At 42.5% G+C, this 25487-nt stretch overlaps 1 protein-coding gene across 1 annotated transcript; it reads right to left on the reverse strand.

The window, feature by feature from the left end:
- Window positions 1-16633: 16633 nt before the first annotated feature.
- Window positions 16634-24904, reverse strand: LOC117729874 (mucin-5AC-like). The gene is made up of 18 exons (XM_034531257.1): window positions 24841-24904; window positions 24541-24577; window positions 24407-24440; window positions 24264-24311; window positions 23822-23869; window positions 23581-23628; window positions 23133-23180; window positions 22688-22735; window positions 22445-22492; window positions 21999-22046; window positions 21724-21901; window positions 21432-21541; window positions 21104-21275; window positions 20178-20287; window positions 19850-20021; window positions 18934-19043; window positions 17356-17530; window positions 16634-16743 (listed from the first exon to the last, which is right to left on the reverse strand). Exons 2-18 carry the CDS (start codon window positions 24553-24555, stop codon window positions 16647-16649), a joined length of 1509 nt encoding a protein of 502 aa, XP_034387148.1. The 5' UTR covers window positions 24556-24577; window positions 24841-24904; the 3' UTR covers window positions 16634-16646.
- Window positions 24905-25487: the final 583 nt, after the last annotated feature.

The following is a 25487-nucleotide window of genomic DNA, read 5'->3' on the forward strand; positions in this document are numbered from 1 at the left end:
CCCCACCCCCCCCCCCCCCCCCCCCCCCCCCCCCCCCCCCCCCCCCCCCCCCCCCCCCCCCGTTCTTACATTTAACCAACTACCACACAAACAGCCTTCAGCACGAGGACGCCGCGTATTATCGGCGTGTTTAAAAAAATGCCTCGTACTCTTGCCTTTCCTCATCTTCTTTTTGTTTCATTCGTCCCCCATCTCTGCCTGCAGCCCCCGCTTCTCCACCCCCCCCCCCCCCCCCTCTGCCTGCATTCCTTGGTGAGTGGGTGGAAAGTTCAATGGGGATGTGGGATCCCAGAAGGGCAGGAGGAGGAGGAGGGGAGGGGGGGGGGTTGCCTCCTACCAGAGAACAGTGTGTGTGCAAAACCAGGCCAATCTGTCAGCAGTGGCGGGTGGCTGCTTGGCGCTGGTGGGGAGTCCCGCCGAGAGGGGTGAAAGGTCTAAAAAACGGGTCCCGAGTCGTCATATTTAAAAAGCAAGCGGGCTGACAATTTAAATGAAACGGTGTACGCCGTGGTCGAGTACAAACATTCTCTCCTTTGCTCCCATGGCTAAAGCTGAAATACTGGACTCCCTGTTCATGGCTGTGGTTCACCTCTTTCATAGGGAGACGCGAAAACAACACGCAATGAGAGAAGGACCTCTGCTGGACGCGCCTCGCCACTGCAGCGCTCCTCGTGTCCTCCCCAAAAAGGGAGATTAGTGTCAGATGTGCCAACTCTGTTCGAGTCTCGTCGCATTGTGTTCACTGCGGTTGGAGCTCGGATCGTGTTGTGACGGGACGACGTCGAGACAGCTCGTCATTTTTTGAGACAAAGATCTATTGTTGGAGAAAAGCAAAAGGGCAGGGCCGCCAAGTCCTCTGCAGCAACAATGTGCATAACCCGTAGTGACAAACAGTGCCCTATTCTTGAGAGGCATTCCTCGCCCTTTTTTTTTTTTGTCAGGGTGTTTACCTCCGGCTCCGCGTTATCTCTGTCGCGCCGCGAGCAAACAAACTGGTTTTCAGAGGCGGCTCCGGTCCGTGGGCTGCGAGTGTAGGAGACACACAGGAAATGGTGGGCGACCAGCAAACTGTATTTCCCCTTCCTGTCTATGTCCTCCCTCCCTGCCTGCCTGCCCTTTGGCTATTAATGTAACTCTGAGCCACCCACCACACACCCACATGGCCACTGGGAGCTGGTGTGCAGTAGAATTCAGTCCCTGTATCCGTGGAAGTAATTAGAAGCTCAACGAGCGGGCGGCCTATTAGTGGACAGTTTGTGCTGTCATAGTTGGCTTTCATAACCATTCCATTAATAGGGACACATAGAGACGGCAACAGGTATGCAGGGGGCTGTCAGACCCTGCGGAGGTAAATAAAATCAGAGGTTTTCTGAAGGAACACTGGTTCTGGGAAACACTACCGCTTTTGTCCACAGGGACCGCCAAAGACAACACAGAAATCTTAAGTTCCTCGTAGTAGCTTTAAGTAGCTGCACCTGCCCCTGCACACAAACAGGCTTGTGTAAAACACACACACATTACAGATGTGCCATTGCAGGTTTATTGTGAAGGAAATTATAGTTCATTTCGGTTTGCTGCCTCCTTCGCGTAAGCCTTTTTTCTTCTTTTCTTCTAAAAGTGGGCTGACAGATTTCGCACCTCAGCTGCGCACTTCCATTCCTCTCCATCTCTTCCTTTCAATTTGCCACTTGCACACACTGCCCACATGCACACACACACACACACACATGCCCATGATCCATGTTCCCATTGCAGCCCTTATCTCCTCCCCTCGGTCATCCGGCTCATCAGAGAGAACACACACGGGCATGAATCACAGTGAATCATAGCACCCAAAGAGAGGTGTTGCATTTAACCAGGACACAGACTATTTATAATGGCCTGGGCGTGCCCGTTCTCATTATAGGCCTCACGGAGGATGCCGACAATGAACAGGCAGATGAGAGGGTAGTGACTCCTTTTGAATGTCACCAGCAATGTATCTTCTCATCTACAGGCTGTCTGAATCCCGATATTTAGAGCAGGGTGAATGCGTAGAACAAAAATGTGACAACATGACAAGTAAAGCGTCTCTCTCATGCAGACCCTCTGCCTAATGCGCTTGTTGAAGTCTAATTAGTGTAACAAGTAGCTGGAAGATAAATAAACATAATTATCATATCAAATACGTTCGCTGTTTGGAGGGATGATCGACTAATTTGACAAACACTTTGTTCTTCTGTTTTCTTTGGGCTTATTCTCTCTCTCTCTCCCTGCATGCCAATCACGCTGGATGCATCGCAGTAGGACAGAGTTGGGGAAGTGCTCATCAATCCTCGGCACGCTAACGTTCAAATTACACTGTGGCTGATCACGAAGAGCAGCACCGCGCCCAAACACCCCCCCCCCCCCCCTGAATCTCAGGTGAAGCGGCTTTCGAGAAGCAATCAGCGCCTGAACAATTACATCTGGTGGATTGATTGCGTATTGATTGAGGGGTCAGCAGACACCTGACCAGAATATGCAGACACCCGCATTACAAATTCCACACGCAGGCCCGACACAACCCGACAACAGATATGATGAAAACAAAGGCGTGGTGGCGGATACCAAAGGATCTGCTCTTTCTTTCCTTTTTTTCTTCTTCTCCTGTTCCAGATAGAGAGAGAGAGAAGAAGAAGAAAAGAAAAGGAGGGATGATTTAATTTTCGGCCGACATGTAGGCTCATGCCGCACGGCTTTACCCGACCCAACTGTTGTCATGGTAGCAGCTTGTCATGTCATCAGCTTCTCACCTTGAATGAATGGAGACCTGCGGATGTGTGCACCCCCCCCCCCCCCCCCCCCCCCCATAAGAGCGGGCACAGGAAGGGGAGGAAGAGGGAGAAAGGGGGAGGGGGTTTCAGCGTTACGGCCACGAGTCTCGGGGGCCCTGAAGGGTCTCACAGCATTGCAACACGTGCATCTCAGTGGATCCCGTCCTCAAACATAAAAAACCTCTCTGCAGTGCGTCATGCGAGTGTGTGTTGATCTTAGTTCAGCAGCTCTTGAGACCGTGGGCACTTCCTGAACGCCTATATGGCGCCTTACACTGCGTGTACAGCTCTCCACAGCTCTTCCACACTCACATCTGAGTTTCTTTAAAAGTAGTAGCTGGTGTCCGTTTACACGACGTCTGAGAGATTTGCACTGGGAGATGTTCACGGTGAACCAATGGCTGTACGCAAATGTGCATGTTCTATTTCTATATAAATGTGGAGGGAGCGATGAACAAAGTGTCTCTCGTGCTTCTTCTGTGCGGCGTTACTCACTTGGTGTGTTTTGCGATGACATCACTCGTGTTTCTGGCTTGAGAGCAGCAGCAGCACAACAACGACAACAACAACAACGAACAGATTCATCGGTCTTTATTCAAGTTGGAAATGTTCTGTTTTTTGCTCCACGGTCAATCAAGATGGATCAGGCGTTCCTTTTGAAAATGTCAAATTGCAATTCCTAGTTTAAGCTGTGTTCTATATACCACGTACACAGGCTGCATCGTAGTGGTTTGAACTTTATATAATTGCCTCTCTCTCTCTCTCTCTCTCTCAGAGTTTTGGACGTCTTTTTATGCATTGCCTCTTGAAGCCGTTCCCGTCTCTTGAGTGTTTATTGAATAGATGCAGGAAAGCTTTGTGTGTGTGTGTGTGTCTAGAAGTTTGAGCTGAGGTAGGGGGGGGGTGGGGGGGGGTTGCATGAGGGGAGAGGGAAGGCACAGCAGGTTTTTCATGATAACAACTTTTTGCGTTTCCTGAATGGCGTTGGTGGAAGGGATGGATAGATAGATAGATAGATAGATGGAGAGACAGATGGAAAGATGTAAAAGATGCATGGATAAATAGATAGAAACAGAGACCGTCTGGCAGAGTTATTAGGAAGAGACAGGCTAGTGGGCCGGCGGGGGTGGAAGAAGGCAGCAGACTCGTATGCCTGCTTGCTTTGTCTGGAACAGAATGTCCTCTTCGTATCCACCCCTCGCTTCACGGATGACAAGTAAGCAACTTGCCAGCAGCCACTACCTTATGAATATGGTGAGATCTTGCGTTCTGTACCTTCTGATAAGAAGCGAGCATGCCTCTCCGAAAGCAAAGGGAACAATGAGGGAACCCGCGTGCGTGCGCCTCAAACACTTTCCTGTGGGCGTGCGTTTGTGTGCGTGGGCCTCTGAAGGTTTTTTTTTTCCAGCTTCGGAGCTAAATTATCTGCCACTTGTGTTCTTGAATGACTCTGAGTAAGAAATGTAAAAAAAAAATATATATATATATATATATCTATATATATATATATATATATGATGAAATGGAAATATGAAAAGTTTTTAAAAAAAGATACGAGTGATGTGTCTTGTTTCCTGGCTCGATGATATTTTGGCCAGGCCTCTTTTAGGCCAAAGAGTAAATATAGGTGACTAAATAACAGATGTGACGCATGACAAGTTAACGGAGAACATCAAACAACGATTTGTATCATACTGAAACTCCTGTTGCACTCATTTTGTTTGGCGGTGAGTTATATACGAGAAATGTTCAGTATCATTATCACAAATGTATACGAAGACAAACGAGCATGAAGGCCGTAGGACCTTTACACACCACGTAGCTCCGGCTAACGTCGCATTCTCCTCCGCCACACGTAGCTCCGGCTAACGTCGCATTCTCCTCCGCCACACGTAGCTCCGGCTAACGTCGCATTCTCCTCCGCCACACGTAGCTCCGGCTAACGTTGCATTCTCCTCTGCCACACGTAGCTCCGGCTAACGTTGCATCCTCTCCGCCAGAGACGAGAGAAGACACACTCGTCGGTCACTTCCATCGTCGAGTTTATTTTGGACGCGGCGAACGCCGTGTTCTTTTTCTCTGGAGCGGATGATGGAAGAAGCTAACGGGTGAGCCTCGTCGCTCCTTGCTCGTCTCCGCTGGAGAGTCGCACGTGTGCGGTACGGATCGTTGGGAAGCCGCTGAAAAGGTGCTTAGCTGAAATGAGCCGACGAATGACTTTACGTGATGTCGGATCTCTGCGTAGAGACCGATCCAGCGTATTGGTACTGACCTACTTTGGAGTGGGAGTGAGCCGGCCTAAAGAGCCTAGATGGAGCCACCGTTCATCTAACCAGAGATACCCCCCCCCCCCCCCCCCCCCCCCCCAGTAATCTGAACCCCCCACACACAAAAATAAAACCACACCGCAGCAACAATGTACACAGTGGTATTCATTCTTTATCACAGCGTTTCTCACAGCACTGTTTTATTCTCTGGGTAACAATTTGGGCAACATGCACGCATATCCACGTGCACACACACACATACACACACACACACAGACAAGGAATGACTCACCTCCTCCACCTGGAGTAGAGCCAAGCCTTTCTCGCCTCCTCCCCCTTCATCTGTGTGAGCCCTTCACTTCACTCACTCCAGCTCCACTATGGAAGCATTTCAATCATTCAAATTAGCTGTAATCACAGCCAAAGGCAGCGAGTGGGAATGGCGGCACGTCACTCTGCATACTCGAGAACACTTAATACATTGATTTTTTTTTTTGGGGGGCGTTTTTTTTTGTTGTTGTATTGATGCCGTGTTTCAAAAAAAAAAAGAAAGAAAGAACGAAGAAAGAAAACGTGAAGCTTGGGGAGGGAATGAAATAAGCTATCCGGGCCAAGCCTTCTCTGCCACGCACGCTTTTACCCAGACAAAGGACGGGAGCCGGGGATGAGAGGCCGGCTGGATAATGAGCAGCGCTAAGACTCTTTTTTCCGTCTTCAGACCTGACATGTGAGATGCAGCAGCAGCAGCGGCCACCAGCTGCAGTCTTCACATAATGACACGAATTATTGGCTCGTTAATGGGCAGCTTAGCCTTGAGTGTTCAGCCGGCGACACCATTCTGGAGAACGTGTGTGGGGAGGCGGGATCAATCTCGGCCTCCTTGAACGTGCGATAAAACGCGGGATGCATCCAAAGGACATGTAATCCAAAGTGTGTCTTTTTCTCTCTCTCTCTCTCTAATCCATACCGGTCCCCTGGAGACTCATATTATGAGACTCCTACACGCGCCCCCCACCCACACCTCTCTCCTCCACACATCACCCTCAGAAACCACTATCTGTCCACCTCCACAGTCGGCCTGTGGACAAACCCGGAATAACAATGTGATCTTGCCTCTTAAAGGCACACGGGCATCTTTTCGCATCGTCGAGCCCCCCTGGTTCTCACTCACGACGGTCTTCTCACGTGGATGGAATTGTTACCCGTCGGTATTTAAATGTGCATTGATTTGTGTTAAACATTTTTATAGGTATTAAATGATCATCTGGAGGCGAACATTTTTTTAAAAAAAGCAAAAAGCATCACAGTCAGATTCGATATCTGAAGCATCAAAACTCTGCGGCTCCGGAAACGGCAATCAGCATCAAACAGAGAGTCAAGTGCAGGACACACATCACTTAGTCAATGAACCTCTCAGAGGAAACATGGGCCAGACTCCAACCTGCACGAGGAATCCTGCAATAAGTTTGCTTACAGTGCCCCCTTCTGTCCTATCAATTACAGAAATGACTCTGCAAAAATAATGGAGACAAGTTGATACAGACATGTATCTCATGTATCTATATGCGTGAAGACACATGCATATAGATACATGTATCTATACATGTATCTATATCTATATATACGCATAAATATATGTACACATACAAACACACATATATATGTATATATATACACATACGTATTCATCCACATATATACATACATGCACACACGCCTATATATATATATATATATATATATATATATATATATATATATGGTATAGGCGTGTATATGTGTGTATATATGTTTATACATATATATATTTCCACACACAAACATACATTTGTATATATTTATACAAATATACACATATATATATATGTATATACATACATACATATATATGTGTATATATACACACACACATACATATATATATATATATAAAAATATATATGTATTTCTTTGTTCCTCTCTCTTTAAATATCTCGACAGGGATATTTTGCAAGTTCTCACCTGACTAAAGCTGTCTGAAGCTTTACTGGCTCAAGTCTACTACAATGGAAAAAGGTGGTGTCGCACAGGAAGTCATGAGGTGCACTTGTGTGTAGGAGGTGCTGCTACGGTAGAAAAGGGGTATTTCAGAAGTTAGGGTGCTTACTGCAGCAGTATCTACTTCTATTTTTAACCCCACTGTGGTCTTAGCTGCGTACGCTCAGTTGCCTCCACCAAGAACATTTAGTTCAGAGACCATCCAGGATCCAAGCAGCTTATTGCAAGAATACGTGAGACTTGATTAAAACGTCCTATTCATTTCCACCTGTCTCTGCCCTGCTATAGTCTATGCTGAAAGTCATTGCTATTCAAATGTGTGCTGCAGCTGGCCTTTAGTATCTCTAAAGAGGTCAGGTGTCAGGTGTTCCTCAACCTCAGATTTAACCAAACTATGCAGCCAATTTAACAACAGCAAAGGGTCCTGTGAGCTTCTTTTATTTCTCAAGATGCAGCGCTGCCACCTAGTGTGCTAATGTAGAATAGCACCGGTTTGTTCAAGCCTCTGCTGCAACCAATCTTTAAGTAGACACTGTGCATATACTATTGTTCAAACAACTGGGAAGAAAAGGACGACTCTTTGATTGTATACTTTATTAAAAGCCCTGCATTTCAAAATAGTAATATAATACAGAACAATTAGAACAACATGACTCCATTCAGAGTATATATACTGTATACTGTATATGCTGCACCATTTTAATGATGTCATGGGGGAGTTCAATTCTACAATGCATCTTATTTGATAAACGATAATGTGTTTTTTTTTACACGTGGCTGTATGTTAATAGTAACCAGCTGTGAAGTAAATTCAGAGAGAAAGAAGTACAATCTTTCGTTGTCCCAAGACATATAGATACATACATGTATCCAGAAGAGGGCGTGCATGCTGCATAAACCACGAGTCTCACAATGCAGTCCTTGACAGTTTCCCTCAATAGCAAAACGTATTTATCAGTTGACCTATATAAGATTTACATAAGAATAAAACAATTCCCATTACACCGCTTATATATATATATATATATATATATATATATATATATATATATGTATGTTATAAAGGTGTATGCCAACAGATACTGGTGAACGCAGTTTTCCTCCAATACTCGCCATAACTCACAATTCTCTCTATCGATCTCCTCTCAAACCCCACATTGTTGATTGACACTCAGTATGGAGCAGAGTTATATTCGCAACGCTTTTGGTGTGAACGCAGCATTCGGCACCAACACGTTCAAACTGTCCAACGTGTCAAACCAATGAAACGATTCGTGAAGCACCAGTGACGTTCATAGCTTCGGAAGTCATCAGTCACGTGACCGTTGTCATTTGATACAAGCTCCGACACTTGGAGTCGACACCCGGCGGTTCAGTAGACTGACTCAAGCTTCGGAGCTTTGGTATCGTTTGCCCATCTCTAGTTTGTATGCTCATCTTTTGGTGCTGGGGGGGAGAAACCGGCATGTGACAGCCTAGAACGTGTTACACTGTACACATACGACATCACTGTCCCAGGACCTCACATCAGATCAGGAAAAACTCCCCAAAAACAACCTTTCACAGGGAAAAAAGGGAAGAAACCTACAGGAGAGCAACAGAGGAGGATCCCATATGAACCATAACAAAGAGTGATATGAGACATGTTTGAAACTGAACAATGAGACAGTTTAGTAGCTTTATTCTCTGTGACAATCCCTTGGTTTCACTTTGATATTCTTTCATTTATATTCCAAACTTGTTAATAACATAATTGAACCAGGACGTTTATGTTGTTAATAAAGTAATACCATGAACCAGGTTGTTTATGTTGTTAATAAAGTAATACTTTATATCATGTCGTCTGCATGAGACAACACTGTAAGAACAACACGGACAAAGTATCTAAGAGGATCTTTTGTGTAGTCCATCTCCTGAACATTGTAGTTTTAATGCTGCAGACTGACGTCACTAACATCCGAAAAAAATGTATACGTTTGATTCCAGATATTACTACTTTCTGAAAACTTTAATTAAATTATTTATCAAGCAAAAATGTAAATCAATCAATCTTTATTTCATGGTAAACTTCATATATTTGGCCTCTGGTCACATAAAACCACTAGTCTGTCTTTTTTTATACATTTTATGTTTAATAAAATTAATCAAATTAAAATCTTTTGGCTTCCACTGATTATAAATAAACAATATAAATGAGACAAACCTCGTCATGTTTACGATGTGTACTTGTTTACTTGAGCACTAAGTTCTTAATAGATCGACCTTTATTCAAAGTGAGTAGTATCGCAGTGAGAAAGGCGATATTTTTGATATTTGACTCTCGCACCAGTAAAGAGTCCGAACGCACCACTTGGACCTGTAGAGGTCGTACAGGTGACACTCGTGCTTCTTAACCGGGCATCGAACGGTCGTCCTGATCGCCGTCTTGCACCGGGCGCTTCCTCTTCCTTGACCCCATTTGCACTGGGAGACAAAAACACAACAAATAAAACATTTACAAGATTAGCTCGGATCCTTATTGAAAGGCTGCAGATAAAAAGAGGAAAATAATGTGGATTCATTTGATTTTAAGCGCTGAAGAACAGTTGTTTTTAAAATAGTTGCTTCTGAACTCCAACTTATCAGATATTAAATGAGAAATTACTTCCAATGCAGAGGTCAAATAAACTACTTCATGCTGATAGTTTTTTGTTGCAGTAAAAATGTTTAACTATTATATATTACATTACATGTCATTTAGCTGACACTTTTATCCAAAGCGACTTACAATAAGTGCATTAAACCATGAGTCCAAACTCAGAACAACAAGAATCAAGCAAGTACAATTTCTTCAATAACGTTAAACTACAGAGTACTATCCGTAAGTGCCATTTAAGTGCTACTAAAGTGCTAAACAACAAAGTGCTATCGGTAAGGGACATTTAAGTGCTACTACGGCATTTAAGTGCTACCTATTCAAGGTATAGTCGAAAAAGATGTGTTTTTAGTTTGCGACGGAAGATGTAGAGACTTTCTGCTGTCCTGATGTCAATGGGGAGCTCGTTCCACCAATGAGGAGCCAGAATAGTGATTTTGTTGAGTGTTTAGCTCGAAGTGAAGGAGCTACAAGCCGATTGGCAGAAGCCGAGCGAAGAGAACGGGCTGGGGTGTATGGTTTGACCATGTCCTGGATGTGAGGTTAGACCATGTCCTGGGTGTGCGGTTAGACCATGTCCTGGATGTAGACCGGACCCGATCTGTTCGCAGCACGGTACGCAAGTACCAATGTTTTGAAGCGGATGCGGGCGGCCACCGGTAACCAGTGAAGGTCGCGGAGGAGCGTGTGGGTAAATTTCGGTAGGTTGAAGACCAGTCGAGCAGCTGCATTCTGGATGAGCTGTAGAGGTCGAATGGCATTAGCAGGTAGACCTGCCAGGAGGGAGTTGCAATAGTCCAGCCGTGAGATGACCAGAGCCTGGACCAGAACCTGTGCCGCCTTCTGAGTGAGAAGGGGTCGTATTCTCCTGATGTTGTACAGCATGTACCTACAGGAGCGTGTTACTGCGGTAATGTTGGCAGTCAGGGAGAGTTGACTGTCGAGCGTCACTCCGAGGTTCCTGGCAGTCAGAGTCGGAACCAGCACTGAGTTGTTGAAGTTAATAGTTAGGTCGTGGGTGGGAGAGCCTTTTCCTGGAAGGAGGAGAAGTTCAGTCTTGTCCGGGTTAATTTTCAGGTGGTGAGCGGACATCCACTGAGAGATGTCGGTCAGACAGGCAGAGATTCGTGCTGCTACCTGTGTTTCGGATTGGGGAAACGAGAGGATCAGTTGGGTGTCGTCAGCATAGCTGTGGTAGGTGAAGCCATGCGAGCGAATGACAGAGCCAAGAGAGTTGGTGTACGGAGAGAAGAGAAGAGGACCAATGACTGAACCCTGAGGGACCCCAGTAGTCAGAGGACAAGGCTCAGACACAGATCCTCTCCAGGTTACCCGGTAAGAGCGGTCAGTGAGGTAGGATGAGAAGAGTGAGAGCGCGGTGCCTGAGATACCCAGGTCCTGGAGGGAGGACATGACGATCTGGTGGTTCACTGTGTCAAAGGCAGCGGAAAGGTCTAGAAGGATGAGGACAGAGGAGAGAGAGGCTGCTCTAGCAGTGTGAAGCTGCTCAGAGACAGCAAGGAGGGCAGTCTCTGTTGAGTGGCCTGTCTTGAATCCAGACTGGTGGGGGTCTAGAAGGTTGTTACAGTGAAGAAAGGAGGAGACTTGGTTAAAGATAGCTTGCTCTAGAGTTTTGGAAAGGAAGGGGAGGAGAGAGACAGGTCTGTAGTTATTGACTTCAGATGGGTCGAGAGTGGGTTTCTTCAGGAGAGGGTTGACTCTTGCCTCCTTCAGAGAGTTAGGGAAACAGCCGGTTGAGAGGGAGGTGTTAATAAGATGGGTGAGAAAGGGAAGAAGGTCCGGAGCAATGGACTGGAAAATGTGAGAAGGGATGGGGTCAAGGGGGCAGGTGGTTGGGCGGGCAGAGGTTACCAAGGTAAGAACTTGATTAGGAGACAGGGGGATAAAAGAGGAAAACAAGGGGGAAGAAGGTGAAGTAACTGGAGGTGTAGTTATGGAAGATGGATTAGTAAATGAAGAGCGTATGTCGTCTATCTTTTTTGTAAAGTAGTCAACAAAGTGGCTTGGTAGAAGGGTGGAGGGAGGGGGGGGACCAGGGGGGTCAAGGAGGTTGGAAAAAATTGAGAAGAGCTTTTTAGGGTTAGATAAAGAGAATTCGATTCTGGATTGATACTACAGACTTTTGGCTGCAGAGATGGACGCAGAGAAGGAGGAGAGAAGAGATTGATAGGCAAACAGGTCACTGGCGTGTTTGGATTTTCGCCATTTCCTTTCCGCTGCTCGCATAGTGGCTCTCTCGGCGCGCACCGGTTCGGATAGCCACGGAGCCGGAGAGGACTTGCGGACCTTTCGAGTCGTAAGAGGACAGAGAGAATCAAGAGAGGACGACAGCGTAGAGAGAAGAGTGTCAGTGGCGAAGTTAGGCTGCATAAGTGCGAAGGAATCGGTTGAAGGGAGGGCTGACAGAACAGAGGAGGCCAGAGAGGAGGGTGAGAGGGTGCGGATGTTGCGACGGACAGGTGCAGAATCAGTTGTGGGAGGGTTGTTAGTTCCAAAGAGTGGGAGAGTGTAAGATATGAAGTAATGGTCAGAAACATGAAGTGGAGTTACAGTGAGGTTAGCTGTAGAGCAGTTTCTGGTGAAAATATAGTCAAGGTGGTTGCCAGCTTTGTGAGTAGGAGGCTAAGGACTGAGAGAGAGAGCAAAGGAAGACAGTAAGAGTAGCAAGCCGATGACTTCTCAGTCTGGATGTTAAAGTCACCCAGAAGGATGAGCGGGGGGCCATTTTCTGGGAAGTTTGATAGAAGGACATCTAGTTCTTCTAAGAAGTCTCCAAAGGAACCAGGAGGACGGTAGAGAACGACAATGGTTAGATGAACCGGATGAGTAACCGTCACTGCATGAAACTCAAAAGACAGTGGGGTAAATGGAAGCGGGTAGAGAGCAAAACTCCATTTGGGTGAGATGAGTAGACCTGTGCCACCACCCCGACCAGAGGGTCTGGGTGTGTGGCTGAAGGAGAAGGCCGAGGAGAGAGCAGCAGGGGTTGATGTGTTGTCTGGTGTGATCCAAGTCTCAGTGAGAGCCAGGAAGTCCAGCGATTGCTTGATAGCGAAGCCAGAGATGAAGTCCGCCTTGCGGTTAGCTGACTGGCAGTTCCAGAGGCCCCCTGTGACGAGGCGCTGGGTCTGTGTAGAGCGGGTGGGATAAATAAGAGAGGAAGGATTTTGGTGCATGTGTGACCGAGTCCGCGGTCTATAGTATCTACGAGTAGATGTGCACACAGGTATGAAGAGAAAACACATTATCACAGGGAAATGTTTATACTCAGCCGCCCTCAGCCACCACCGAAGACTCCAACGAAAGACTCCTAGGTCTTTATCCTCCGAGTCTTCATACGAGGAGTCTTCCCTGATGCTTCAGCTGACGCTACAGGCCCCAACCTGGTTATACACCCGATATATATATTTTTTTTAATAAATAAATACTTTATTTCAACTTATTATTATTATTTATGACTTATGGGATTTTTTGTGTGTAAATATCCGTCTCTAAGATAAATGTTACTGCTTTTTGGGTGTCTGGATGAAAAATAAAATGTAAAAACTAGTTTCTGTAATTAACGTGCAAACAGAAAAACCCTCTTGAGAATTTCTTTCACCCGTTCGTGTCCTCATAAGTCCTCATAGTGCAATCACAAGAAATCAGGATGTGAACAGCAGAAGAGTTATAATCACAGTGTAGTGACCTCGTTGCCTGTCAAAAAAAGGTCACTGGCTTGAAGACTAGTTTAGACGGGTGCAATAAAAATATGCAATGTCCAGTTTCTAACGTGGAAGGTCATTTATTTCTGATGTTGTACATTTCAACACAAACCGCCAGGGAGACAGCGCAGAGCAGCTAATACAGGAGTAATGTGATCTCTTTTCTTATTTTTTTTACGAGCTGCAGTATTCTGGATCAACTGGAAGGACTTAAGAGACTTTTTAGAGCAGCCTGATGATAAGGAATTGCAGTAATCTAGTCTAGAAGTAACAAACTCGTGAACCAGTTTTTCTGCATCATTTTTTTGAACCATGGGGCTTTCCCTAAAAGGTGGGATGCACCCTCAGGGAACTGGGAAGGCACAGACAGACAGAGACAGGGTTAATCACTTTGGACACAGGAAATGGACCGACAAACCTGGGAGCAGACTTCCGGGAGACGACATGGAGCGGCAAGTCCCGTGTAGAGAGCCAGACTTTCTGGCCTGGCTGGTATGCTGGAGCTGGCCGGCGCCTCCGATCAGCAGCCTTCTTCATGCGGTCCGCACTGTGGAGGAGGACCTTGCGAGTGGCTGCCCAGATTCTGTGGCAACGCCGGACCATGGCATAGGCGGACGGGACGATGACCTCTTTCTCTGTCTCTGGAAACAAGGGAGGTTGGTGGCCAAAGACGCACTGGAAGGGAGTCAACCCATTGGCCGCTGTGGGGAGGGAGTTGTGGGCGTATTCCACCCAAGTCAGGTGCTTGCTCCAGGACGATGGATTCTGGGATACCAGGCAACGGAGACACGTCTCCAGTTCCTGGTTGAGGCGCTCAGTCTGTCCATTGGCCTCTGGATGGTATCCGGACGTGAGGCTGATTGTGGCACCGATCAGACGGCAGAATTATTTCCAGAATCGAGAGATGAATTGGGGCCCCCGGTCAGACACAATGTCTCTTGGAAACCCATTGACACGAAAAACATTACTTAACATGGTCTCCGCCGTCTCTTTGGCAGAGGGAAGTTTAGGCAAGGCAATGAAACGAGTCATTTTAGAGACTCTGTCCAACACTGTGAGAACTGTGGTGTTACCTTGGGAGACCGGGAGACCCGTGACGAAGTCAAGTGAGATCTCAGCCCCGGGTCGGCTGGGGACTGGGAGTGGTTGCAGCAGACCCGTCCTTGCCTGGGAGGAGTTCTTGTGCTTAGCACAGACGGGGCATGCCTTCACATATCCTGGACCTCACGTTCCATGGAGGACCACCAGAACCTTTGTCTGATGCCATACATGGTTCTCCTGATACCCGGATGGCAGGTGAGCTTCAAGGTGTGAGCCCAATGAATCACATATAACTCTTGATCGCCTCTACAAAATTATCTGACGTTGGGCTGTTTTTTTACAGCTGTCCCTGAATGCAACACATGAGCGTCTTGTTTACTTTCTAAGCTAGGCTAAATACTAGCAGAGCTTTGGTGGCTAAAGTCATGGAGTAGCGTTACCCGAGGAAAGCGGGTACGATAGTAGTAACAAGCTCTGTGTGGACAGCCATTGCCACATAATCCAGTCACAGTGACTGTAGATTGTAACCGTGCACTTTATCACTGAAAGTATAGTTTTACCACATGTTCCAGAGAGTTATTTTGTACGACAGCTGAATGTTCATTGCCTATAACAGAGGGATTTGTTTGAAGAGAAGTCTATATTGTTAATAATATTGAATTGATATTAGATAATTGAAGTACATTTATGTGTTTTTTATCTCATGAATCTTTACAAATATGCTGTGTTTTTACAAATAGCAGAAAGTCCCAGTAAGAACAAATATATAATCTATATACAAATGTAGACGACTCAAGATTAATCGATACTCGTTTTATAATTGCATCGTAGCCCTGTGAATCTGAATAAAATTGTGAGGTGCCTGGAGTCTTACCCCGTATTAACCCAAGGTGGTTCTGTAGAAAATCCACTCCCGGTGTTAAGATCTCGTCTTCCCTTCACCGCTGTGCCCCAATCACCATAATAACCAACCAGTGACCTGCGTCTATGAAGCAATAACTGCTCTCAAGTCCATCACAAAAACAGAAATGACACCTCAATAACACATCTTACTACTGGTTATGTTGGCATATATATATATATATATAACTCAAAAACCTAAATAACACATCTACTACTGGTAATGTTAGCGTAAATATATAAGTAACCTCAATTCTCTCTCTCCATTTTCTGTTAGTTTTTTCTCACTCTCTTATGTTTCTCTTTCTCTCAATCACTTTCTTCCCACCCTCTCTATCTCTCTACAATTTGTTCTCCCTCTGTCTCTCAATTTATTCCTCTTTCTATCTCCTTTTATCTCTTCTGTCAGTCATTTTCCCTCTCTAGTTTCTTGGATTGTGATTCATGTCTTGGATTATTTAGATGACGCAGTTTTGCTTCCATGTTTTCCAGTTCTACATTTCAACCGCAAGAATGTTCAGCAGTTCAGTTCAATGCTGTTGGGCTTCAACACTTTTGAGCAGGTAGTTTCCCGTTACTCTATACTCAACAGTTTTAAATATTTCAGTTTTAAAAATGCATTTCCGGAAGGAAATGTTCTCATTGTTGTTGTTTTTTATATTGCACATACCTGTTGCTACTCTATTGTCTTTAATGTCTTTTTCTATCTATCTTGTTATTTGTATGTTACATGTATGTACGACGAGAGTGTACGTGTAACCGGAGTCAAATTTGATGGCCAATAAACCTGATTATGACCGAATCATAACTTCCTTATGAATTCCTAATCAGATGGAAAAAGTTGTTGGAAGTAAAACTTAATGACAAAAGGGATTTGCTGGTAATTGGCAGTTTTATTGATTTCTTACAATACAAGATAATTGTTTCATAATCACAAGAAAAGAAAAGGGGAAAGATAGACTGATAAAGATAATAATGAGCTGGATTCCACAAGATGGTTGGCATGGAAAAAGCAGAAGCTTAAATCATAGAATGAACTCTGGCTGAGCTCCATTTAGCTTCAGGCCCTGGTAAAGAACAGTTAAAATGTCCGCTGAAAAAATGGTATAATATACTTTCTCCACCTGGCACAATAAGAAATAAAATATAACATGAAAGAAAAATCAGACAGAAATTCAAGTGATCAAAATGTGAACGTCGTCTCTTCTTATCCATCGCAGTGTTTGCTGTGGAGTCAGGGCTTTTTTCATGGGCATGGGCACCCAAACTTGACTTTGTAGTCACGGCACTTACGAGATCTCTGGTCCCTGTTGCGGCAAACAAGTCCCTTGGATGGATGGAACCTGAAAAAAGGATTCCAAACAGTAAGTGAATCAGTATAATATTTAAAGCAAGGAAACCATATATGAATGAAACCATAAGTTATTTTTAGTGGTGCACAATGTTGTAAATTATTGTTTGTCTATGATAGAAACATGATCTAGCGTATGAATGTACTGTTGGTCAAATAAAAATTAAATCTCTTCTTCTTTTTCTCATTTTGTTCTTGATGCCAGGTGTCAGTATTTTTTAAATTGAAAACATCTCAGCCAACAAAGAGGTAAAGAAAGTAATCATGAATAAGGAGTAACTATACATTGAGTTATAAGTGTTTCTTATTCACCAGACCACAAAGACTCCGTTATCTCAAACAAAGCTGTTTGCACAAGTAAGGCTCCGCTAAAACCTTTAGACACTATGTGCCTATAAGCCTCGTTGGGCTCATTACAATTTAATCGTATCTAATGTTAATGCGCATCTGCAAAGTTTCTTTTCAGCAGCACTAAGCAGCAGCTCAAGGCAGGACATCTTGAAGATTTGGAAACTTTGGGAAAGAGGTTTTAATGTTAAGAGGTATTGTTTTATTATTTGGTTGGTAGCCAAATGTAAACGTATTTCCTTGTGAAGCTACTTACATGAAGAAGTTATTCCCTGTGGAGGAGGCTGGAGTATTTGTGTCAGTGGTAACAGCCTTAATGAACAGAGGTTTTCTACAGATTTTTCCTGGGTTCTCTTTGCGAAGGCTAGAGAGAAGTTCCCAGTCCCCTGTTCCACTGGGATTGTCTCTGTCAAACCACTTGGTCCAGCACACTGCAAGGAGACATTAAAGAGAGGATGAAGGGGTGGGAAACTGCAGAGCAAAAGCAACATTCTAAATGAACGCTTATGAACACAAACCATGAAGAGAAGAATAAATAATCTTTGCATTAGTAGCTTTACAGTGAACATGAATGTGCTCACACATTACCTTTTACTGTACAGAAAGAGCTAGGGCAGCTGAAACGAACACGATAATCTTGACACCTCTTGTCGCGTTGGTCTCTGTTTCTGCAGATGAATCCAGTAGTTGTGTCACTTCTGATAAAAGAAACACAGAGTAGCACGTCATTAAAACATTCTTGGTCCCCAGAGGATGGATCCTCCTGACTTTGGTGATCCCCTCACCAACTTCCACCAGTGCAACCAGCAAGATGACATTTGTGGCTTTGAGTGTCATCTTTTGATAGCTATTGAATGGATAACGATTACAGTTGGTAATCATATTCATTAAGTAAAATCACTTTGGTGATCACTGGATATTTGATCCATCATCAGGTCAACATGTTAATTTAAATGCCAAAACTAATGACATTCCTATCAGCCTCAGTGTACTTTTTGTTCAGTAATAATTAGCCAATGTTAGCATGTGAACAAACGTGCTGGACTGAGAAGATGAATGTTGTAAACATTATACCTGCTTAATATCAGCGTGTTCCCTTTGTCATTGTGTTAGAATTCAGCTCAAACCACAACTGTTCCTACAACCTCACAGAGCCTAATGTTTTGTTTTATTAGTGTGTGGTATAACATACAATGAATATATCTAGTTTTATTTAAATTATTAAAAAACATATTCAATATCAAACATACTATATTATTGTGACTGATAAATGACACCCTTAATAGAAGAAAACTTTATACACAAATAGTTAAATAGTTTTTCTACGTATATGATGCTTTTTCCTGATTCTCAGTGGTTAGAAAGTACAGGAATGATCAATAGAACTGAATAGAATGTGGAAATATGTTTGGTGTCACAAACACATCGAGTAGCAACATTAATGCATCACATTCAGTAAAATACAATAAGACTCATTGGAATTATTTACACTCAGTTACAACTTACCTATAAATCTTTTCCCCTGCTGCAAGCGCACTGATTCCAGTTAGAGTTTGGGCCTCAATAGCTCCTGGATTTGGGCAGATTTGTCCTGGGTACTGTTTGCGTAGCGAATAGAGAATTTCATAGTCCCCTGGTCCACTGGGATTGTCTCTGTCAAACCACTTGGTCCAGCACACTGCAAGGAGACATTAAAGAGAGGATGACGGGGGGGAAACTGCAGAGCAAAAGCAACATTCTAAATGAACGCTTATGAACACAAACCATGAAGAGAAGAATAAATAATCTTTGCATTAGTAGCTTTACAATGAACATGAATGTGCTCACACATTACCTTTTACTCCACAGTAAGCGCTAGGGCAGGTGAAACGAACACGATAATCTTGACACCTCTTGTCGCGTTGGTCTCTGTTTCTGCAGATGAATCCAGTAGTTGTGTCACTTCTGATAAAAGAAACACAGAGTGGCACGTCATTAAAACATACTTGGTCCCCAGAGGATGGATCCTCCTGACTTTGGTGATCCCTTCACCACCTTCCACCAGTGCAACCAGCAAGTTGACATTTGTGGCTTTGAGTGTCATCTTTTGATAGCTATTGAATGGATAACGATTACAGTTGGTAAACATATTCATTAAGTAAAATCACTTTGGTGATCACTGAATATTTGATCCATCATCAGGTCAACATGTTAATTTAAATGCCAAAACTAATGGCATCCCTATCAGCCTCAGTGTACTTTTTGTTCAGTAATAATTAGCCAATGTTAGCATGTGAACAAACGTGCTGGACTGAGAAGATGAATGTTGTAAACATTATACCTGCTTAATATCAGCGTGTTCCCTTTGTCATTGTGTTAGAATTCAGTTCAAACCACAACTGTTCCTACAACCTCACAGAGCCTAATGTTTTGTTTTATTAGTGTGTGGTTGAACATACAATGAATATATCTAGTTTTATTTAAATTATTAAAAAACATTCAATATCAAACATACTATATTATTGTGACTGCTAAATGACACTCTTAATAGAAGAAAACGTTATACACAAATAGTTAAATAGTTTTTCTACGTATATGCTGCTATTACCTGATTCTCAGTGGTTAGAAAGTACAGGAATGATCAATAGAACTGAATAGAATGTGGAAATATGTTTGGTGTCACAAACACATCGAGTAGCAACATTAATGCATCACATTCAGTAAAATACAATAAGACTCATTAGAATTATTTACACTCGGTCAGAACTTACCTATAAATCTTTTCCCCTGCTGCAGCCACACTGATTCCAGTTAGAGTTTGGGCCTCAATAGCTCCTGGATTTGGGCAGATTTGTCCTGGGTACTGTCTGCGAAGGCTAGAGAGATGTTCATAGTCCCCTGGTCCACTGGGATTGTCTCTGTCAAACCACTTGGTCCAGCACACTGCAAGGAGACATTAAAGAGAGGATGACGGGGGGGAAACTGCAGAGCAAAAGCAACATTCTAAATGAACGCTTATGAACACAAACGATGAAGAGAAGAATAAATGATCTTTGCATTAGTAGCTTTACAATGAACATGAATGTGCTCACACATTACCGTTTGGTCCACAGTAAGCGCTAGGGCAGGTGAAACGAACACGATAATCTTTACACCTCTTGTCGGGTTGATCTCTGTTTCTGCAGATGAATCCAGTAGTTGTGTCACTTCTGATAAAAGAAACACAGAGTGGTTCGTCATTAAAACATACTTGGTCCCCAGAGGATGGATCCTCCTGACTTTGGTGAACCCCTCACCACCTTCCACCAGTGCAACCAGCAAGTTGACATTTGTGGCTTTGAGTGTCATCTTTTGATAGCTATTGAATGGATAACGATTACAGTTGGTAAACATATTCATTAAGTAAAATCACTTTGGTGATCACTGGATATTTGATCCATCATCAGGTCAACATGTTAATTTAAATGCCAAAACTAATGACATACCTATCAGCCTCAGTGTACTTTTTGTTCAGTAATAATTAGCCAATGTTAGAATGTGAACAAACATGCTGGACTGAGAAGATGAATGTTGTAAACATTATACCTGCTTAATATCAGCGTGTTCCCTTTGTCATTGTGTTAGAATTCAGCTCAAACCACAACTGTTCCTACAACCTCACAGAGCCTAATGTTTTGTTTTATTAGTGTGTGGTATAACATACAATGAATATATCTAGTTTTATTTAAATTATTAAAAAACATTCAATATCAAACATACTATATTATTGTGACTGCTAAATGACACTCTTAATAGAAGAATCATTTATAATGTCCTATCACACAAATAGTTAAATAGTTTTTCTACGTATATGCTGCTATTTTCTGATTCTCAGTGGTTAAAAGTACAGGAATGATCAATAGAACTGAATAGAATGTGGAAATATGTTTGGTGTCACAAACATATCGAGTAGCAACATTAATGCATCACATTCAGTAAAATACAATAAGACTCATTAGAATTATTTACACTCGGTCAGAACTTACCTATAAATCTTTTCCCCTGCTGCAGCCGCACTGATTCCAGTTAGAGTTTGGGCCTGAATAGCTCCTGGTTTTGGGCAGATTTGTCCTGGGTACTGTCTGCGAAGACTAGAGAGAAGTTCCCAGTCCCCTGTTCCACTGGGATTGTCTCTGTCAAACCAATTGGTCCAGCACACTGCAAGGAGACATTAAAGAGAGGATGACGGGGGGGAAACTGCAGAGCAAAAGCAACATTCTAAATGAACGCTTATGAACACAAACCATGAAGAGAAGAATAAATGATCTTTGCATTAGTAGCTTTACAATGAACATGAATGTGCTCACACATTACCGTTTGGTCCACAGAAATAGCTAGGGCAGCTGAAACGAACGCGATAGTCTTTACACCTCTTGTCGGGTTGGTCTCTGTTTCTGCAGATGAATCCAGTAGTTGTGTCACTTCTGATAAAAAGAAACACAGAGTAGCACGTCATTAAAACATTCTTGGTCCCCAGAGGATGGATCCTCCTGACTTTGGTGATCCCCTCACCACCTTCCACCAGTGCAACCAGCCATTTGTGGCTTTGAATGTCATCTTTCGATAGCTATTGAATGGATAACGATTACAGTTGGTCAGAACTTACCTATAAATCTTTTCCCCTGCTGCAGCCGCACTGATTCCAGTTAGAGTTTGGGCCTGAATAGCTCCTGGATTTGGGCAGATTTGTCCTGGGTACTGTCTGTGAAGACTAGAGAGAAGTTCATAGTCCCCTTGTCCACTGGGATTGTCTCTGTCAAACCAGTTGGTCCAGCAAGGCCTTGCTGAATGTAGTTAAAAAAAAACAGAAATACAAACAAACAATGAATGGTTTCATCTATACTTTAAATATCAGGATTGCCCCTGAAAATAATATCTTACCTTGGGCCTCTGGAGTGGTGGTGTTGTATTGATCGGTCGCTTTCAAAGCTAATTTTGGGGGAAAAAAGAGTTTACTGTTATTGTGTATATTTCTGATTATAAAGACTGTAGACAATTTCCCAGTCTCCTGTTCCACTGGGATGGTCTCTGTTAAACCAGTCTGTCCAGCATTCTTGAACAGGGTTGTCTAATTTAGACAAATTACCAATAAGACATTTGACGTCTTTTAGTAATTACACATGCTGTTATTGGTCAAATGTAAAAGAAAGATACCAAGACAGATGAAATAAATGTAAAAACCAAAGGGTGGAATCTTCTTATGACTATGGTAGGATAATACCAAGGCCATGCTGAATGTAGTTACACAAAATAGAAAACTAATCAAACAATGAATGGTTTGATCTGTACTTTAAATATCAGGTTTCCCCCCAAAATTAATATCTTACCTTCGTCCTCTGGAAGGGTGGTGTTGGGTTCATCGGTCACTTCTAAAGCTAATTTAGGAAAAAAAATAGAGTTTACTGTGCACTGAAATAAATGTAAAAACCAAAAGGTGGAATGTTCTTATAACTATGGATAATATCAAGGCCTTGCTGAATGTAGTTAAAAACAAACACAATCCAAACAAACAATGGATGGTTTGATCTGTACTTTAATTATCAGGATTGCCCCTGAAAATGATATCTTACCTTCGTCCTCTGGAAGGGTGGTGTTGGGTTCATCGGTCACTTCTAAAGCTAATTTGGGGAAAAATAGAGTTTACTGTTATTTTGTATATTTCTGATTATAAAGACTGGTGATAATTTCCCAGTCTCCTGTTCCACTGGGATGGTCTCTGTTAAACCAGTCTGTCCAGCATTCTTGAACAAGGTTGTCTAATTTAGACAAATTACCAATAAGACATTTGACATCTTTTAGTAATTGCACATGCTGTTATTGGTCAAATGTGAAAGAAAGATACCAAGACAGATGACATAAATGTAAAAACCAAAGGGTGGAATCTTCTTATGACTATGGTAGGATAATACCAAGGCCATGCTGAATGTAGTTACAAAAAACAGAAAACTACTCAAACAATGAATGGTTTGATCTGTACTTTAAATATCAGGTTCCCCCCAAAAAATAATATCTTACCGTCGTCCTCTGTAAGGGGGAAGTCGGGGTCATCGGTCGCTTCTAAAGCTAATTAAGGAAAAATTAGGGTTTACTGTTATTTTGTATATTTCTGATTAAAAAAAAGACTGGTGAAAATTTCCCAGTCTCCTGTTCCACTGGGATGGTCTCTGTTAAACCAGTCTGTCCAGCATTCTTGAACAAGGTTGACTAATTTAGACAAATTACCAATAAGACATTTGAAATCTTTTAGTAATAGCACATGCTGTTATTGGTCAAATGTGAAAGAAAGATACCAAGACGGATGAAATAAATGTAAAAACCAAAGGGTGGAATCTTCTTATGACTATGGTAGGATAATACCAAGGCCATGCTGAATGTAGTTACACAAAATAGAAAACTAATTAAACAATGAATGGTTTGATCTGTACTTTAAATATCAGGTTTCCCCCCAAAATTAATATCTTACCTTCGTCCTCTGGAAGGGTGGTGTTGGGTTCATCGGTCACTTCTAAAGCTAATTTAGGAAAAAATAGAGTTTACTCTGCACTGAAATAAATGTAAAAACCAAAAGGTGGAATGTTCTTATAACTATGGATAATATCAAGGCCATGCTAAATTTAGTTAAAAACAAACACAATCCAAACAAACAATGGATGGTTTGATCTGTACTTTAAATATCAGGATTGCCCCTAAAAATGATATCTTACCTTCGTCCTCTGGAAGGGTGGTGTTGGGTTCATCCGTCGCTTCTAAAGCTAATTTTGGGAAAAATAGAGTTTACTGTTATTGTGTATATTTCTGATTATAAAGACTGGTGATCATTTCCAAGTCTCTGGTTCCACTGGGATGGTCTCTGTTAAACCAGTCTGTCCAGCATTCTTGAACAAGGTTGTCTAATTTAAACAAATTACCAATAAGACATTTGACATCTTTTAGTAATTGCACATGCTGTTATTGGTCAAATGTGAAAGAAAGATACCAAGACGGATGAAATAAGTGTAAAAAACAAAAGGTGGAATCTTCTTATGACTATTGACTAGGATAATATCAAGGTCATTCTGAATGTAGTTAAAAACAAACAAAAATGCAAAAAAAAAATGGATGGTTTGGTCTGTACTTTAAATATCAGAATTAAGAGTAATATCTTACCTTGGTCCTCTGGAAGGGTGGTGTTGGGTTCATCGGTCGCTTGTAAAGCTAATTTTGGAAAAAATAGTTGACTGTGACTCTGTATATTTCTGAGTATAGAGTATTTACAATCTATACATTTGATCTTGACCATTGCAACTTACCAAAGAACAATCCGGCAAAAAGGACTACACTTAACTATTAAAGAAATTAAAAGGGTTACAATCACAGAATATGGCATACTGCATTCATAACGTGTACATCTCCATAGATAAAAAGAAAATATATAATACATTACCAATTTGATCATCATTGTAGACACTGTACTTTTAAAACTGTAAGGAAAGTTTTTTGTATTTAGGGATATAAATAAAATAGGTTCTCAAGAGTTGGATAAAATAATATGAACATTGACTGACAATTACCATTTTTAATGTCTCACTTCTCACTTCATCTCAATTGTAACTACATTTTCATTTCAACATTATAAACAATTTTAAATTATATTACATTTATAAAGACGTACATTGTTAAATAAGAGTGTCTATAAAATTACTTGAAATTGTAAATCTTAAATTCAGAAGAGACACTATGTTACCTTTCTCTGCAAAAACAAAAGCGTCCCCGGCACAGGAGCTCTCAGCTGAACAGTTGGTTGTGTGAACCTCGGTGTGGCTGAACAAACCTCTGCACTTAGACATCGGTTTGGAAGCTATTTAAATACTGCGACTGGTGAAGCTTCACGCTTACTGGAATGACGTGCTGCAGGCCATACTCACGGAAAGTTACAGGCAATGTAACATTGAAAAAACTGAGCAACACGTGTTGCACAATTATTCTCACCCGAGGCAGGGTTAAGAAACTTTAATGTCAATAAGGTCACATTGAATTAAAATGAATTGAATTGATAGAGAGATGGATAGATGAATAGTCTATTTCAAAATTGTTCAATTGCAGCATTTTAGCTTTGTTATCGTTAAAAGAGCTGAGATGATCAATAGGACACAGAATATGTGATGGGAGGTCAACCAGATCATATCTCAAACTGGTACAACATGTTGTGGAGATCCACATTCTGCATTTCTGTGTGTGTGTGTGTGTGTGTGCTTGTGTGTGTGTGTGTTTGTGTGTGTGTGTGTGTGAGAGATCCTCAACTGTAATAAATTAAATTAAAAAAGGTACATGTATTTTGACTAATTCATCTCTGTAATCCAAGATTTCGAAGAGTTTAACAACCTCTCAACG

The sequence above is a fragment of the Cyclopterus lumpus genome, chromosome 4 (assembly GCF_009769545.1).
Source record: "Cyclopterus lumpus isolate fCycLum1 chromosome 4, fCycLum1.pri, whole genome shotgun sequence".
NCBI classification, from domain to species: domain Eukaryota; kingdom Metazoa; phylum Chordata; class Actinopteri; order Perciformes; family Cyclopteridae; genus Cyclopterus; species Cyclopterus lumpus.